Genomic DNA, 19,982 nt, shown 5'->3' on the forward strand with positions numbered 1-19,982 from the left:
ATTTTTACAGTCATTGCTACTCCTAGCTTACCTCATAAGGAATGGATCAGAGCGTGTTGTTACAAGTGCCAGAGAACACATTTATGATTTGCGATCCCTGGAAAATTACCACTTTGTAGGTGAGCAATAGAAAAACCTTATAAGCAAATTAAAACAGTAGTTGGAGTTGTCAGTCACCTGAACCAGCTTAGAAGCTTCTCTGCTCTAATTAGAATGTGACTGTTGCTGGTTGTGTGACGAGTGCAGAATCCAAGACGTGGGGCCCTAGAGTATTAATTAGTGAAGACAAGAACTTGCAGAAAAGACTGGCTAATAACAACAGAACCAACGCAACATGAGTGTTCGGGTTTATATTAAAATATGCACTGGAGACTGGTCCCCTGTGGTGTCCATAAAGGAATAGCTTTAATCATATGGGAAGAAAAGGTTAGAGCTCCAAAACACACACATCTGTTTGAAGCTGGGTTTTTTTTTCCTCCCACCAAATAATATTTACTGTGCAAAGGCAGCAAGGCCAGAGTGTGTTTTGAATGTGAAAGAGGATACCAAACGAAACACGTTTCATTTTGTAACATATCCCAGTTAAAAGCACTTTAAAAATTCAGTTTTTGAGCTACACTAACTCTTGATAATTAGTATTTCCAAACTTGTATTAGGGAGACTAAAGCGTTTGGGTCCTTTTCAATCATTAAAAATGTTAAAGTAAGTTTTGCTTTTTTTTGCTAAAATACTATAGGAGAAGAAAATAACATTTATTGTTTTTAGTGGATTTTAAATTGATATTGCCTAGCATGGTTGTCTGTGGTCCTTTTTAGTTCATCTTTATACACTCTTAGAAGCCAAAATTGCATATTAAGACTCTCAATATGATTTGATGAGGAAATGACAAAATTCAGTAGCACAATTTGCCCCTTCTTTAAATTTTAAAATATTGACGTTGGTTTCCTATGTTGAAATTTTCATGTCTTTTTGTGTATGTGTATTAAAGAATTTGGTATATATTAACTGAACTCTTAAGGTTCTATTTCTCCCTTATCATCCTCACAGATGAGCATGGCAAGGATCAAGGTATAAATATTCGCCAGAAGGTGAAAGAATTGGTTGAATTTGCCCAAGATGATGACAGGCTTCGTGAAGAGCGTAAGAAAGCAAAGAAGAACAAAGACAAGTATGTTGGGGTTTCCTCAGACAGTGTTGGAGGATTCAGATACAGTGAGTATCAGAGACACATTGGCACCTAAGCATTCATTTAGCTTCTTGGCTGTATTTTAAAAATCATTGAAAAAAAGAGGACAAAAATGGATTTTTTTTAGGAATACATAGAATACTAAGATATATGTAATACTCATTTTGGCTCCTGTGGATCTTAGGAATCTTTCTATTTTTTACTTAAGTGGGTTCAAGAATGTGATTTTAAACATTAATCATTATTGAATGACTAAACTTTAAGTTGATATACAGAGAAGAAAACAGATATTTGCCCTTTGCTCTTGGGATTCCCATTCTAAAAAGAAAAGAGGATTTCTCCCACTTACTACTTAGAGGGTTAAAAATACAAAATTGGATCAAGAGATTCATCCTCCTAATTTGAAACCAATTTAGTTCTGTTTTGGCCAAAAATAGATGAGCTTCTTAGAAGTTAGTTTATTCTCAGTCATTTTCCCTAATTAAGCACCATGTTAATTTGACGTAGAGAAAGGTAACTGACAGTGCCAGCAGCTTTTCATCTAGGCCTTTTGCTTTATTGTTCCTAACACATTTAAGAACAGCTAGAACATTAATCTCTCATGTGTATTTTTAATGTAATAATACAGTTTTTCTAAAATAGCTCACTAGACAATTGAAACAGGTACAGAAAATGAGGACTCTCTTCAACAACATATTCCTTTGTACTTGTTCTGCCTTCTGTGGACACTGACAGTCCCTGGTCGTTTTGCATATACACAGACAAGCCAGTGCTGCGTGTACTTAGCAGCTGCGTGTTGGACTGCTCCTAACCACGTCTGAGTTTGTGTTTGAATTATACTGAGATCTCGTAACTCCTTCATTATAGCTGTGTAAAAATCTATTTCCTATCTTGTATCTATAAAATAGCTTCACTCCTTTACTTCTCCATTTTTTTTTTTCTCTTAAAAAAATACTGCACTTAATTGGCTAAGGTTTTGAACAGCAGAAAAATTCCTTTCTTCTATGTCTAAGATTACATAAAAGTCAATTCTGGAATTGGTGTGAAAATGTTTCTCTTAAATAAATCACATAAATATGTTTTGGAGGTTTTATTTGTTTAGAGAAGTAAGTTTTTTATTATTTGCCCAAGTAGATATTTTATTCTTTGATTTTTTCAGAGTAGCGTTTGCAATTGAACGTGTTTTTGGGTAGAAATTGGCATTTGCAACTCATTTCCTTGTTCTATTTGCTAGTAACCCTTTTTTATTTTTTCTCACAATATATGATTAGATAAATTTAGACAACTGGATACATTTTCAGACGTAGTGAATTACAACATCTGCATTAGAGACACAGTTAATCATCCTATGTATCTGCATATCTGCATCGTGTTCTTTTATAAATTATTTTTAATGCTATATATATTATTCAGAGACAAGTATTCAACCTTATTTTACATGCTTTTCATTTTGATATCAGGAAATGTCTTACAATATCCAGGATCCTTGGCACTCATTTTGTGTGATGTCCACCATGCTAATTGGCTTATTTTTCATCTACTTTTATTTTTCCTGTAAATTTGTTTCTTTTCAAAGTCTAGATCATCACAGTGTTACTGAAGTGTACATATACATTGTTGGAAAGCCACTCATTTTTATAAAACCATCCTGGCTTAAATTTTTTCTTGAAAACATTTTTGTCATCTTCTAAGTTGGTAGTCACTTTCAGATTTAGTGGACATACTTTTAAGAGCTAATTTTTTATTAAAGTATAGTTGATTTAAAGTGTCGTGCCACTCTGCTGTACAGTGAAGTAACCCAGTTAAACACACACATTCCCTTTATTATATTATCTTCCATCATGGTCTATCCCAAGAGACTGGATAGAGCTCCTTGTGCTGTATAATAGGACCTCATTGCTTATCCATTCTAAATGTAATGGTTTGCATCTACTAACCCCAAATTCCCAGTCCGTCCTACTCCTTCTCCCTCCCCTTTGGCAACTACAAGTCTGTTCTTTATGTCTGTGAGTCTATTGCTGTTTTGTAAATAGATAGCTTCATTTGTGCCATATTTTAGATTTCATATATGTGATATATGGTATTTGAGTGGACATATTTTTAAATCCTCAAACTCTTAGAAATTTTTGGCTTTGCGGTTTTAGTGAGCAATTCAGCATGATGGTTTTGTTCAGTCTCCAAAGGACAGGTGTGCCATTAGAACTTCTTAACCAAAGTTGAGAACAAAAGTTTAGTTATCCTCCTTTTGATTATTTTGCTCTTTCTCATTGCCCTTTCCTTTTTCTCTGCACCCTGTCTTTATTTTCAGTCTTTTCTTCTTTTTAACCTCATGTGATTTCTCCATACCTTCTCCTCTTACCTCTTAAGTTGAGTTTGGACCTGGAAATGAAAGTGGAAGAGTTTCCACGTAGGGATTATAATTCCTAACTCTCCTTTAGGCCCTCAGGGTCAAGGACTAAAACAGATCTTTACATTTGGGAGCTTTTTTTCATTGCCAATAATCTACTGTCTCCATTCTCAAATTCACATGAGAGACTCCCTAGGTTTTGCCAGGCCCAGTGTATGTTTGGACTTTGATTAGATTATCACTGTTCTGAACTGCTTAAGCGTGTTTCATGATTCTAGTCTGTGTGGCTTTTGGTAGTTAGATTATTCTTTTCTTTTTACAGTAATTGAAAGGTACTTTCCCATGCCATGAAATACACTGAGTTATTTTTCTAGTTTGATAGGAAAGAATGATAGTTATGAATCTTTACAGCATACTGGGCTATGTAGCATTTAGAATGGTGTTTGCTAGTTTGTGGTTTTTTTTGAGAGATTGTTGCTGTCCAGGGCTTTTCTAATAATCAAAAAACCATTAAGAGATAGGAATGAAATATAATGCATTAAGTGACTTTTGTAAAAACAAAAAGATTTCCATTTCTCTTTTGCTTATATAGCCTGTGTTGGTTTTTGTGCTTTCCTTTACTCCTTTCAACAGCCCTTAAGAACTTCCTGATATGCTGTGCTGTACATTAAGGTTGTGTAAGTTTTCATAAACAAAAGCTTTTGAATCTGCATTCCTGCCATTTAATGACTGACACTGCATGCTGTGCCTTGCTGTAATTGTGTTGATTCAGCACTGTGGGAGCTTTCTGTTTTCCTTTGAAAACTATTTTATTATGAGGAAAAGCTTCAGAAATAAGGACTATAGACACCTTTTGAATTTAATATCCTTAGAGTTGCTTCTCTTTTTAATGCTTTATATAGGTGAAAGATATGATCCTGAGCCCAGATCAAAATGGGATGAGGAGTGGGATAAAAACAAGAGTGCTTTTCCATTCAGTGATAAATTAGGTGAACTGAGTGATAAAATTGGAAGCACAATTGATGACACCATCAGCAAGTTTCGGAGGAAAGATAGAGAAGACTCTCCAGAAAGATGCAGGTATTAACACTTTGTCTCCTGGGTCTCTTGAAAATACTAAATTTATGCTGCTAGGTCTTGGAGGTTTTTTTGTTTGTTTATTTTGGATATTGGCATCAAAGTTCAGCTTGTTTTGTTTGTTTAATAGATTTTCTTTTTTAGAGCAATTTTAGGTTCACAGAAAAATTGTTCATAAAGTACAGGGAGTTACCACATAACCCCTCCCTTCCTAGCACAAGCATGCACACACGTACAGTTTCTCCTGTTAGCAACATCTTGCTTTACTGTGGCACATATATTAATTGATAACCAGTATTGTTAACTAAACTCTTTTGTTTGCAGTAGGGCTCACTGTGTTGTTGAATTGACAGGTGTATTATATCCACCATTACAGAACCATGCAGAGTAGTTTCACTCCCCTGCCCTGTCCAGAAATATGGAACAGTTCATGAATTTGCATGTCATCCTTGCACAAGGCCATGCTGATTTCCTCTGTATTATTCCAGCTTTAGTGTATTTGCTGCTGATGTATACGTATATAGGGTATGTGTGTGTACATACATACATGTACATATCACATATATAATACAGCTGTTTGCTTTTAATACTGACACACTTTCCTTGTCTATGTCCATTTATTTCTAAAATTGGTCACATTTCCTATGTTTTTATTTAGGCCATTTATTGACTTTTTTTTTTTTTCCCTAGTAAGAACTTTGATAGTTTTTTATTTTGTACTTGGGTATCTGATGATCCAGGGATCTAAGGTACTGCTGAACGATGGTGAAGTTTATTATTATATTAAATTTAAACAAAAGTTCCTCCTGTGGGTATTTCACTAAGATTCTATGCCATTGTATACCAGAAAAAAATATCCAGATGGATTTTTGGACTAAAATGTTTTCAGGTGTAGACCTGTATTTTCACAGTTTACATTTTCTGTAAACTGTATTTAGTTGTATTTATATTTAGTTGTATGTAACTGTATGCAGTTGTATTTAGTTTTACACAGAATAGTACTTGGAACTTTTCAGCATTCACTTTTTGTTCTTACCTACCAGTATGGCTATTAACTTGTTTTTCTGACAGTTAAAAGGGCAATATATTTAGCACTTAATATGCAAAAACAAGTTTAATAAGATCTTTGCCATTTATGCTTCATTGTATTTCTATTAAATAGACTAGAGCAAGAAATTTACCCTTATGTTTTGAAAGTAAAACCTGAGGCCCAGTCAGGCTCTGTGGAACTTGCCTCAAGTAACAGAGTTGCGGCCAAGCCTTTAAGTGAGTTCGTATAACTACCATCTCTTTTTCTCCTATAAAAATACCTTAACAGTTTAGACTCAAGGGTCATTAAAAAGAAATAAAAATATAATTCTGAAACTCTCTGGGTTATGAAATATTTGTTTAGTGTCTTTTCAATATGTTTCCGTATTTATTATATCTGTGGAATTCCTCTCTATTCTGGAATACAATCTTTAAAGATTTTGTTTTTAGTACTTTGAGTATATCTTCTACTTTATGCATATGGTAATAATAAATAACTTAACTTTGGAAAATGATACCTTGCCTCAAATACTCTGTGCTATTTTCCCCTCATTAATGTTCTCGTGGCCTTTCTATTTCATTTTTGGTTGATTGAGAACACATAGGGACCATGTATTATGTTGTTATTTCCTGAAGAAGTATGGAAATCAAGAAGGTAGGCTGGTTAGAGATATAATTAACTCTGTTCATTCTTATTTTGCTACTTTCTCTTCTTTGCATTCTACCCTTAGTTTTTCTCTTCTTTCTTTGTCTTCTTAATTTGTTTTTCCCTTAAATTTTTTTTTTTTACATTTCTTCTAAGACATGTCTGCTGAAGTTCCTAAATCTTTTATATATATAAAGAGAGTTCCTAAATCTTTTATATATATATATATAGAGAGAGAGAGAGAGAGAGTATAGAGAGAGAGAGAGAGAGAGTATTCAGATTTAAAAGAGTGAAAATACAGTATTATTATTTGTTTAAGTAACTAAAGAGCACATCAGAGACTTTATATCTTGGACTATACCTGACTGAAGAGTTTTCTTAGACAAAGTTGTATGGGACCTCTCTGGCACGTTCACCAGAATTTCAGACTTACTAGTTCATTATTAGATTCAGGAATTCTTAAACATTGATCAGATATGAAGCATCCATTTCATTATGTGCTAGTCAGCTTTATATTCTCACCTCGTAAAGAAATTATCACATTGGACATCAGAAAGGTAAGAAATTTCAGTTTTATTTATAGGACTGGTAATGGGAATCTTTAGGTCATTTGTTGCTGAGAAATTAATATGTGACAAGGTCTTTTGAACATTTAGTCGCAACTTGTAGATTCCCTAAAATGGTTATAGATTAAAAAATACATGTAACCTCTTTTCTCAGTGTTTGAAGCCATTCTTCTTGATTCTTAATTTATACAGGTTCCAAACTGATTTATATTTAGGTAGAAATTGCTTTGGATTAGTCTGAGTTAAATTGCATCAGTGATAATAGTCATAGTTTTAAGAATTTTAAGTGTTTTATTTCAGAATATTTATAAATTAAACCACCTAGTCTAAAATTAAGTAATACAGGTAATAGAACATATTTCAGGAAATTTCTCTCTCTGTCCTACTTGCACCAGGGAAAAACTCAATGCTTCATTACTGGAGAACACACTAGTGCTGTCATTTTTAATTTGTGGCATATGAAAAATATGGGGTTTTTTTACTCATCATGTATTTTTTTTTCTTTTGCACCATTAAGAAAGGTTTTTGAATGTGCCTGGAAAGGAATTATTTCAAAATATTTTAAATATATTTAAATTTTTTTGTGAAGCAATTTTCCTAGTGATGTGAAAGTTTGATCTGCTGATTGTACATAGTAAAATAGAGCATCATTGTAAAGTGCATTAATTTTTCCGCATTTACAATGAAAGTTTAATCATTTGACTTCAGATAGGATAGTACTTAAAAGATAATCATTGAAATTACAGTATTTTTATTACATATTTGCATTGGTATATGAGAGTCAGTGTCAGAATTATGTTATATAAATGGAACTGTAATCAGTTGTGCACAATCCATTTCAGGAAATGGTTATCAAATGCACACGTTTGAGCTGCTAGGGTCTCATCATTTGATTCTGATATGATAATCCTGCTGTTTTATTTGTTAAACTTTAAATCTATAATAAATAAGCACTTGAATAATTTTAAACTTTTTTATTTGTACACATTATGTAAACACTTTTTTGAGGCGGTGTTTTTGACTTACCTGGGGAATTTGGTGTGTGCCCACTTCCCCTCCCCAATCCAAACTTATCATTATTCGGATACCTGTCAGATAGTCAAATTATGAAATATTGGTGTTACTGCGTTTGAAATTCTTCAGCTCAAATCACTGAGGGTTCCATTTAAAAATAATCCCTAGTCTTATTGTTTTGCCCCATTTTTAATATCTTTTAGCGACAGCGATGAGGAAAAGAAAGCAAGAAGAGGCAGATCTCCCAAAGGTGAATTCAAAGATGAAGAGGAGACTGTGACGACAAAGCATATCCACATCACACAGGCCACAGAGACCACCACCACAAGACACAAGCGCACAGCAAATCCTTCCAAAACCATTGATCTTGGAGCAGCAGCACATTACACGGGGGACAAAGCAAGTCCAGATCAGAATGTTTCAACTCATACACCTCAGTCTTCAGTGAAGGTGGGAATGACATGAGTTTACACATTATACAGTTGTATTTTTGTAAATTACACTTAGAATTACTGCATTAGTAGGCTTGGGCATTTCTAGGTAATCATATTAATTATAGATCATGTGGCATGTGTTAGTCATTAATAATAAGAACTCTCTTTGGAGGAGGAAACCTGTCCAATTGCTAAGTGATTGTCTGTGTACTTTGTTTGAAAATAGGAATGACACTCTTGGTTCATTTGGGAAAGGTCGTCAGTCAGAATGTGGTGCATCTGGTTTTCTCTAGACATCACCACTGGTACCAAGCGCAAGATTCATAAAGGAAAAAACATGGGAGTGTTTGGAAGTTTTAAGAAGCGATAGAAGAGGAGAAAAGAGATATTTCCTCCAGATATTTAGGGAAAATGGCCTTGTTTAATATAGAGATGGTGCCTATGAAAGGAGGCTCATTTGTCCCTTGGTCACTATTGATCAGTAGCAGCACTGCTTTTTGTGCCTTCTTCATTCATTTTCTTATTCACCACAAAAATGAAATCTAATAAATAACTAGCTGCAAGCAAGTCTTTTGGACAGAAATCTGCCAAAGAGGGAGATTTGCCCTGAAAGGCTGAACAGTTGCTTTATCGCTTTTCCCTCACTAGTGTTCATCCAACTTGTATTTTCACATCAAATATAGTTGGAAGCTAGGGAAAATATTTTTCTAGTGTATCCTGTAAATTGTAGGTGACTCTAAAAATAAAGCTAGTCCTGCTTAGTGGTAAGAACTGTGTCAACTTTTGCCGAATATCTTCTGGGGTATAATTTCACCCATATTGTGCTCTTTTTAGTTTTGATGAAAACCTTAAAATAACTCAACTTTAGTTAAGGTTAAGGAGGGGAAATGACTCTGTTATTTCCTTGTAGTCTTAGCTTTCCCCTGCCATGGATGCAGTAAGCTTACTGATAACTGTATGATCTGATAGATAGTCATAATTAAAATCCACATATATAATGGCTGTTAGAGGGAGAATTCATTTAAGGTTGCATGAGGAAAGTCATCCAAACTGCATAATTTTTAAAAACAAACTGAGTTGTTTCTTGTTCCTTTGAGGGGGGGGGTGGGCATGGGTTGGCATGTGGAAGTTCCCAGGCCAGGGATCAAACCCATGTCACAGGATCTGCTGCAGTGATAACGCTGGATCCTTAACCCAATGTACCACAAGAGAACTCCTAAACTGAGCATCTTAAAGGATTTTATCTTAAAGGATTTTAAATATCAGTTTGTAGTACAGCCTCAACATATGTCACTGACATAAATATTTTATATTGGTATTTTAAGCTTTTTGATTTTGTTTTTGTTACCAAAAAATTCTCAAACTGAAGTTCTTAAAAAGTTACTAAGCTGCTTCAGATCTCTTTCAATCTCCAAGCCTTTTTGAACCAAAATATACACTATTTTAATCTTCAGAACTCAAATTAATATGCCTTGGAGTTTACAGGGTTTCCCTATTGCCCAGCACTTCTGTTCTAACTTAGTGTGTATGTATTGAACATATGTAGGACCTATGCACCAGGGTGCTTAGGACTGTGGAGAAGAAGAAAATCATATTACAACTCCAGCCCCACAATTTAGTTTGGCAGCTGATGTCAAGGCATATCAAACAATGTAGAATTATTCTGACACATGTGGTATACAAACAGTAAGTGTTGCTAAAGTTCACAGAATCATAGAGTTTTAGAGCTGGATAAGATCTTGGCCTCCAATCCAGTAGATCTCAGACTTTGCCTTATACATTGCAATTATCAAGGGAGCTTTGTAAGTTGGTCCAGGCCAAAATCCCACCCTGGTCAGTGATGATTCAGTATGTGGGCGATGGAGATGGGCATATATATATGTATTTTAATACTTATTTTAATACTTCTGAAGTGATTCTGTGTTAAGATTTGACTGGGATCTGGAAGGTATGTTTTTTCATAGTGAAATTCAGTAAGAAAAGAGAGATGAGAGGGTAACCCAGGAAGAATGGACATGCTTAATTTCATCTGATTTTGGACAAGAAATGACTTCGGGAAAAGAGGAGTGTGTATGTTAGGGACTTTTACAGTTCTAGGAATACAATTACTTAAAAATACTGTCTTTCTATAAGGATTCAAGGTCACTTCTCTTTTTTCAGAAAAGGCAGTCCTCCTTTATTAAGATAATTATAGGTATTTGTGACTAAGTTAGAAATTAGAGATGAGTAAATTTAAACAACAACAAAAAAAACCAGTAGAAATTTGTTTTCTAAGCCTATTAGTTCTGTGTGTGTTTTCAGACTTCAGTGCCTAGCAGCAAGTCATCTGGTGACCTTGTCGATCTGTTTGATGGTACTAGCCAGTCAACAGGTAAGCTTCCACATTGGCTTTTTTGTTTTAGTAACCTTAGTTTCAGAGTAATTTTGTAAAATGGCAAATAAAAGATGGAATGCAAAAAAATTTTTTTTTTAATTTTTTGTGTTAAATTTATTTTTAATGTGAAATTAATGAGCCTTGAGCATTATTTGGGAAGAAGCATTTAATATCCTAAAGTAAGTAAGGCGAGTGCTTAAGATTTGGTAATTCAGTAATCCCCACCCTCTAAATTTCTTTAGCACTGGGTATTTAGGTTACTTACTGCTCTGCTCATTTCACTGTCTTTCCATAAATCTTAATTCTGGCTCTCAAGTTAGCCAGACCTAGAGTTGACTTAAACTTTTCATTCATTTATTCAGTAAACATTTGTTGAAGCAGACACTGGCCTAGGTGCTTGAGATATGATGGTTTATTTAGTAAAACTGTTCTTGCCCTCATGGGAAGGTCAAGTGGAGGAAGTAATCATTAATCAAAGAGTGGCAAATAGTTACAACATGCGGGGTGCTTCCGAGGAGAGAGGCATTCTGTCAAAGTGTAACTGCATACCTGATGTATTTTAAGAGGGCTGCAGCAAAAGATTTCACCAAGATTTTCTCACAGAGAGAATTAGTGATTTCTTTGCTTGATTTCTAATGTGTACTGGATTTTATTAATTCCCTATAAATTGTTTTTAAGAAAATTGATAATCTTAGATTGCATTTGGTGATTATGGAGTCCTAATAAACTGTACTGTGAGTCAAAACAGCTTAAGAAATACAACTTGAATCTAAAGACAGTCTTTCCCAAACTTTGTTTAAAGTTTATTTCACCTTAAAATGTAAATGGCGAGATTGGCGTTTAAATAATGTCAGAGTAAATCTATTGTTTCTAGTTGTGGATAATGATTTTTCAAAACTAAATTGTTTTAAAATTTACATTAATGTTTAAGTGGATGTTTATGATGAAATTACTTATTGATAGTTTAATACATGTAATTAAAGTCTTCTATTATTTTCTCCTTTTTCCTGCCTGCTATCATAAAATTAATTTCACTGGGTGTGAAATTAGTAGGGCATATGGTTCAACTCAGTTTCTGAGATCTTCAATTCCCACTCCCTTTTCTCTGTAACTGTAACTGTTCCTAAAATTATTCTTTAAACTATTGAACTGTCATGCCCAAGGTTACAAGCAACTACATTAGTTGTTTAAAAATTTATGTGCTGTCTTTTTGTATGTTGAGGATTTTAAGTGTAGTATTAACTGGTAGTTAGCATGTAGTCATATAATACAGTCTTAGTGTCACAGAGTATCAACTATTTTGGACTTCGTGGCATGAAATATTAAAGAGCCCCTTTCATGCATCTGTGGAAAGTTTTAATGGAGCAATCAGAGAAGAATTAACTAGGAAGGGTAGATGAGTGAATCTAACTTTTTTCCTTGGTGTTGCTAAGATTGCTTTGAACAGAGAGAATTATTAAATACCAACTTGCTTCCTTTGCTTGGCAAGAAACCTTTGAGTGGTTTTCTTCTCTAGTACAAACAGTAGATTGACTAATTAAATAGAAGTAGCAATTAATATTAATACAGTAATTGAGACAAAGTCTGAATGAAATCTGGAAGATTTCTTGCCTTAATTTTTTTATCTTAATATTTTCTAAAAACCAACCAAATGTGGGTTGACATCATAATTATTTTTTAAAGTCCTCTCCTATTTGAAACAGTTCATTTAACCAGTTTGTGTAGAACTCCCTCTAATAAGTAACATTTCTTTACCCTGAATCTCTATTTAAATATTTTAGCAATATATTTTAAATTGAATTCAGAAGTGGGAAAAAAATTCGATATTAAATCTTTAGTACACCTACGTGTGAGATAGTCTATGAATCTACCATATTAACTTTGCTATTTGGTATGCCATCTGGGTGTCGTTTACCAGATGTGCCTATGTTTATAATAGCGCCATCAGGCAAGTAATGTGGGCATGAACTGTAAACCTAAGCAGATAGGACTTTTGTATCACTCACCAGATAAATGTCTCCTTGGAGAAAATGCTCTTATTTTCTTTTTTTATATGTTGTTACATCCTTCTTATTAGCATATTCAGAAGTATATGTGGTAAAATCATTGTAGAGTGTCAACTAAGTTTAAAAAAAAAACACAGGTGAAACACAGTCATCAAGATTTACTTGAGACTGTCTTGATAAATGTCCCACTCTGGTGATATTCTTTTAAAATCTGTATACAGGTGATATTTTGGTGACTTTTACATATAGTATGTTTCTAAGTAAACATTTTTAAAAATAAATAATAATTTGAAGTATTTAGAAAATAAGGCAGTTAAAATTTCAATGCCAAAACCCATTCTATTTCATTTTTAGTATATCTTAAAAGTTTACACCTTGTCTCCTTTGTCCCTTTTGTAATTAAGGAGTTTAGATCTTGATTAAGATACTACTACAAAGAAAGAGGTTGAGGAGAAAATACAAAATCATAAAGACTTGCAGTGTGTTTTGAATTTTTTTAACTTCAGAATTTTTTTTTAAATTAAAGCATATCAAATCCAGGATGTTCATTACACTTGTATTTGAACTTGTTGTCCTGTACCCAGTAACCACTAAAGGTAGTTGAGATATTTACATGTATTATGAACCACCTTGAGTTATTGGTTGTTACAAACCAACTTATAGATCAGAATTTTAATGGGATTTGTCTCTAGTTTAAGCCAAATTTACTAATTTTATGGGAAAAAGTGATGCACTGTAACTTAGATGCATAAAGTTAAGTATTAATAAAGTTGGTGAAGCATCTTTTTTTACGTGTTCTTTATAATCAGTCAGTATACTTACTTAAGTATTTATTATGTTGCGCATCTTTTTCAGACTTTTAGATAAGGATTTTATAATTATTATATTTTTTTGTAAACTCTTTTTCACCTAAAAATTTCATTGCCATTTCCTTGTGATAGTTGGTATTTTTCACACCTTTTAATTGCTTTATAATCTTAACCATTGTGTAAATATGCTGTAATTTACTTGACTAGTCGGCCTCTTATGTTTTGGACATCAAGTTTTGTTCCTAAACTTCTCTCTAACAATAGTAGTGAATAGCAACTTTCAAAACCTTCCATTTTGGTAAAGAGAAAATAGTATTTCATTTTATTTTGCACATGCTTGGTGACTGAGTGTGAATACTTTTCATGCTTTTTTTTTATATGCCAGTTGTAACTTGTCTGTTCATGTCCTTTGTCCTTTTGGGGGGGTAGTGCAGGGAGGGGCTGTTTAGCCTTGCTGATTTTTAAAAAACATTTATATTACTTCTTTGTCATCTATTTACAGGTTTTTTTGCATTTTGTCATTTAAATTTTTTTTTTTTTTTTTTAGAATTCTTCATGCAACAGTTTTTCATAATGTAATCTAGATTAAATTCTTTGTTGAAGAGAATTTCCGTTTGTTAAAGTACTGTGTAGTTCAGCTGTATTTTCCCTGTTCACAGTATTGCCGTGGATAATACATGTTCCCAGCTGGTGATTGTAAATAACCTCCTTGCTGCCCTGAAAAGGCAGATGGAAATAGTTCATTTATAATGACAGCTCTCATGTGGGAATCTTGAAGGATAACTCTTGTTGTGAAATTTAGCAGTCTTCCACATGCAGCAGTTTTTTGGTAGACTCTTTAATTAAATTCCCTTAGAAGTTATATGGAAAAATGCTTAAGTGTAGAAAATTTGTTAAATTTAAGACACTGATATGAATAACATCATGTATATAGGTGTGGCTAGTCCCTCCTAAGAGGAAGAAACTTTGCCTAAATGAAATAAAGAGATTTTTAATTTCTGAGCTGGCTTCCAAGGTTGAAGATCACACCGTATAAAACATAAGTAGAAGCATAATCTATGGCACACCAAAAGATGGAGAAGTCCTTTTTAATGAAAGGTAGCTTCTTTTTGTACAGTACTTATGTGTATGTTTCCACTTTTTGACTTCCAGTATTTTTTTTTTTTTTTGAGATTCATTCATGTTGTTGTGTATATCAGAAATGTGTTCCTTTTTACTGCCGAGTAGTAAACCATTGTATTACGGTTTGTGGATAACTAAGGTGTTTCCAATTTGGACCACTAAGAATAAAGCTGCTAAGAACATTTGTGTGCAAATCTTTTTAGACATGCATTAACACCCCCGCCGCCCACCTTGGCTGCATTTGTGGCATGTTCCTGGGTCAAGGATTGAACCCATCGCCATAGCAGCGACTCAAGCTGCTACAGTGACATTGGTGGCTCCTCAACCCACTGAACCACAGGGGAACTCCACTTCCAGTATTTTTAAACTAGTTATGTTTGAAATTAAACTCCCTGCAGCACAGATGGAGAGAAGAGTATTTACTATAGACAAGTTATGGACATAGCATAATTTGAATTTAGGTGTTAGAAGGTAGAGCAATAGGATAACTAAAATAGATAATTATTTGAAATATCATATTTGGGATATGATAAAAATACGTCACTCACTTTGAAGATGTGTTTCACAGTATTCAGCGCTTTTCTCCACAGCATGTATTTTCTTTGTAGCCCAGACTGTATATAAGATTTGAAAATCTGTAACTTGTTTGGCATAATAAACTACATGATGATATTTATGCACTCCTTGGATGAATAAAATGAAAATAATCCCCAATTTTCAAATCCCTGAATGTTATAATAAAATATTAACTATCATTCCCTTACCTAACAGAATACTTCAATCAGTATTTTTAACATGAAGGAATATTGCAGAAGACAAACTTAGGAATATTAAGCAGGAACTACACTAGGTTTTATTAATACATGCGCTTTTTTTATATAGTTTAAAAATGTAGCTCATTGATGTTTTATATGCCTTGTCACATTTATCATGATGTATGTATCTTTAAAAAAGAGAGAAACAAATCACTGTGATATTTTCCTTTGGATGAAGCGAGAGTAGACCTATGAGCTGTAGTTGTTGGTAGGAGTAGAGAACCTTGGCCTTGGTGGAAGTTAGTTCATGGTAAGTGAGGCGATATGTGAATATGTGCATCTGTAGTAAGGGGAAGGAATGAGGAATTCGTTATGCCTGATAGCCTACAGTAAATATGCCTTAAAAAGAAATACCAAGTATACATGTATCTGAAACTGATTTGTTCCTTTTATTACTGCTGGCCGTTTATTAAGAAGGGGAGATGGTTCTAGTTTAATTAACCCAGTTGAGTGTAGCAGATGGGGCAGAATGTCTTGCAGCGATAAGACAATTCAGAAATGGCACCAGATGTTGGAAGCTGTCCCTGGTGGTGTTTGAGTGCAGCCCAGATGTTCCAGTCCCACCTGGCTAGTTTCTAAGCACTGCAGGCTAAGCAGCTGTGATGTAACCTATATAATGTTCACATAACACTAAAAGCACTATAATTGAACTGCCGTTCTAAATTTCTAAGGTTGTGACTCTCAAGAGGTGAAATCTTTAAGGACAAACAAAAATAAAGACAACTATTTAAGGTTTTAGATCCTTTGGCTATTGCTCTTTCACTGATAACTGAATTGGGCAGAAGTGGAATATAAAATTTAACATAATGTGACTGTTCAAATTGTAGATAAAAGCAGATATTCATGTAGTGTTTACAAATGAAAATTTGTATGAGAAATGTGATATTAATGCACACAGATTAATCTACAGCCTTATAATTTGAATCTCACCCCTTTAAAAATACCAGTCTGGAAGTAGCAAAAAGCTACTATTTTTTTTAAGTATTAAAAATGCAAGTATTTGCATGTAAACAATAGGGGAGAAAAGTCCAACTAAATCATTGCATTCTTCCTGTAGCTATTAAAACTGCTTTTTATGCAGAACAACCTCAAGGTTTTTTTGTTTTCTTTTTTTAATAAATTTCAAACTCCAGAAAATTTGCCACCTTTTTTTCTCTAGTTCTTCATTGATTTATTTTGTACATTTGAGAATTGCAAACATCATGACATTTTGCCCCTAAAATACTTCAGTGTGTATTTCCTTACAACAAGAACATTCTCCCTTATAATCACAATATCATTATCATACTTAGGAAATTTAACATAAAGACAGTATTGTATAATATACAGACCATATTCACATTTCCCTTGTGTCTCAATTATGTTATTTCAGGATAGCACTTTTTTAAATATCCAGAGTCCAGTCAGAGATAACACTTTTCATTTACTTCTCATTTTTCTTTAGGCTTCTTTAATCTGAAATAGTCCTACTCTTTTGTGTTTTATGATGACTTTTTCTGAAGAGTCTTGAGAATGTCCCTCAATTTGTATTTGTTTGATTACATTCCTCGTGGTTGGATTCAGGTTAAAAATTTTTGGCAGGAATTTCTGCATGGTTCTAACAGTTTAACTTTTTCCTCAAACTTAATTTCTAGGAGGATCAGCTGATTTATTTGGAGGATTTGCTGACTTTGGTTCAGCTGCTGCATCAGGCAATTTCCCTTCCCAAGGTATGATACAATTTGGCCAGAAATCTAGGGGCAGTGAAAATAACAACTCTTTTCCCCCCACCCCCTGCTCAATCAGCTTCTTTTTGTCATTTTTCTATTTGGAGTATTTATAATTCCTAATTCCCAGAGAACTTATTCACAAAAGTACTTTATTTGGCCAGTATCTTTAAATTTTCCAAATGAATTAGTTGGTTGTAAACTACTCAGTATACCTAAATAAAACTGTGCTCACTCACAGGTAACTCTTGTTTAGTTTTTGAGAGGGAGGGGTGAGTAAATGGGTAGGGATTGTGAAGAAGTATAAATCTCACTCGGGCATCTAGAATATTATGGGTTATGTTTAGCTTATGATATGATTTTCATGAATGAAATTCAAGGACATTGGAACTGGGGAGATTATCTTACTAAAATCCATTTCTTTGTAACTTGGATATCTTAAGAGAATTTCTATGAAAAACTGAGCTTCACTTTGACATAGCTTAAATAGTGAGCAGTTGAAACTCAGGCAAAAAAAAAACAAAAAACCTTCCTCATTCCATGTTAAATTAGAAATTTAAAAATACCCTAGATTTGTTGTGATCACAATATTTGTAAAATTTGTGAAAATTGACTCATTATGTTGTCTACTTGAAACTAATATAATGTCATATGTCAATTATACCCTCATTTTTTTTAAAAAAAATTAAAAAGGGGGAAAAGCTTCCATCTAAGTAGAATATAGGCTTAAACATAAAGGATTGGTGTGAAGGGCTGTATCTTTCCCTTACTTTATTAATATTTTTATCTTAACCCCATTGCCATATACTATGGTTGCCATTTAACTTTCTGAAAGCCTCTGAGCCTCCACCTTTCTAAAATTGGGAATAATGCTACTTGTTCTTCATATAGAGTAGTCATAGTTCTTCATACGGATAAAGTAATGCCTACAGAAGTATGTAGAGTAGGGTCTAAGTTCATTATTAAGTGTCTTTTAATATAAAGTGTGGTCATTCTGAAGTTTGAGATAAAATATAAAAAGTTTAACTATGAAGATCATAAACATGAGGTAAGGGAAGGAGGAAAGATATAATTGAAATGAATTAGTCTTATTTCAAGTAGAATTACCTATCCCCATTATTGGATTAAAATTTACATTTAGTACTATCTAGGTTTGTGAGGTTTTAGGAAGGGAGATGCATAGGTTTTAATGTAATTTGGGTAACTTGGACAACTTGTGTAAATTCAAAGTATCTCCTAGAAACCAGAATTGTGTAGTGATGAACTACTTCATTTTAGCAATATGGTTATGCCTTCTAAGGGTTAATACCTTACTTCAGGCAAATCTAAGTAGAAAATAAATATTGCCCTAATTTTACAGCCTGTGTAATTCTCAAAGTTTTTATGTGTATAAAGTTGCCTGTATGCAAATAATTCAAATATGTTAATGTTGCTAAGTGATACATCGCTTCATCTATATGCATGTGATTAATATAACCTATCACCATTACGCATGGGGCTGAAACTGTTGCAACAATGATTAATCATTTCTGAACAATATATGCCTCACTAGAAATCTCTTCCCCACGTGATTAATCATCTTAGATAAAGTTTGCAGATGGGGCAACACTTTTTGCCCCAGTTTCCATTCTTAGTCTCTTTTATAGATCAAGCAAATAGAAAACCAGCATGAAGTTTACCTTTATCCAGCAGTCTTCCTTAAATTAGTTTAAATTGTTTAATATAGAGAACTAATTGAACTCTTTAATTCACTCTTTTTTGTAAAGATCAAAGATATGTTTTAGCAAAATCCTGAGGTAACGAATATTAGCCCAGTTCTTACATTAAGTTATTGGTAGAGCTTGGGGTTTCTAAGTGAATTATTTTCTCCTTTGAGGGTGCTTACATTATGATATGGTTAATAGAAGAATATAATTTTAAAGACCTAATGTTATTATTCTCTTTTGATATTTAGCATAATGAATTTTACAGTGGTTTACCTTTTAGGCTAGACCAAATGCATTTCCAAGTTGTAAGAGAACATGGAGTACAAAGAAATGGTGTTAATTTAGAAATACATACTGTTCACTTTCAGATGACACTTTATATGTAGTTCTTTCTTCCTCTTTGCTTTTTCTCAACTACTATTAATTCATATTTATCTATTTGTCCTTTAAAAAGGTTTACTTACTTAGTATAGCCTAGTTTTAAAAAAAAATTTAATGTCACTAGCCTTCCTATTTATTTTATTCCAAATAGTTATTATTTATGCAGAATTTAAGAAGCTTGACTTACACTTTTATATGGCATACTTAAAGGAAAGAAAATGTGATGGTTTGGCTCTCCCCTGTCTTTTCACAGTTAATCCAGAGGAACAATAAATAACAAACCTTAAATGGCACTTACAGTATATTAAGTTATTTAATCTTCACAACTTAGCTTTTTAAAGTAGGTCACAGGAAAGGTTAAGGGTTACACACAGCCATTAAGATACAATATCCATTTTCTTAAATACTTCAGTCTATTAACCTTTATCAATTTTTATATTATTAAATGTATTAATTCTCAAACTTGTTATAATTACACTGAAGTAATTATAAAATATTTTGTTTCTTTCTTAAAATACTAGCATGTGTTCCCCTCTTAAGACTTTTTACTTAGATTGAACAGTCTCATTTGAAGCAAGCAATATACTAAGGTTACATATCATGGCTGTCTGCAGCCCTTGTGTTGTCAATGGAAGCGTGGCTAAATGGGTGAGAACTTCTTACAGAAATTTACTAATCCTATTATTCTTAATTTTATTGAGGTTTTTTTTTTTAATGAATTTGGGGTTTTATTTACTTGCGTTAGTATAAATCGTAGTTTGATT

General features: G+C 33.3%; 1 protein-coding gene across 2 annotated transcripts in view; it reads left to right on the forward strand.

Moving 5' to 3' along the window:
- CLINT1 (clathrin interactor 1) overlaps positions 1-19,982 on the forward strand; it is a 57,831-nt gene that overhangs the window by 32,862 nt on the left and 4,987 nt on the right. For both annotated transcript variants that reach the window (XM_021076894.1, XM_021076893.1), the window contains exons 4-9: positions 11-119; positions 1,048-1,212; positions 4,436-4,613; positions 8,069-8,315; positions 10,601-10,670; positions 17,060-17,134. In XM_021076894.1, the coding sequence (XP_020932553.1) occupies positions 11-119; positions 1,048-1,212; positions 4,436-4,613; positions 8,069-8,315; positions 10,601-10,670; positions 17,060-17,134 (844 nt within the window). The remainder of the gene's footprint in view (positions 1-10; positions 120-1,047; positions 1,213-4,435; positions 4,614-8,068; positions 8,316-10,600; positions 10,671-17,059; positions 17,135-19,982) is intronic.

Source organism: Sus scrofa, chromosome 16, assembly GCF_000003025.6.
Source record: "Sus scrofa isolate TJ Tabasco breed Duroc chromosome 16, Sscrofa11.1, whole genome shotgun sequence".
In the NCBI taxonomy this organism is placed as follows: domain Eukaryota; kingdom Metazoa; phylum Chordata; class Mammalia; order Artiodactyla; family Suidae; genus Sus; species Sus scrofa.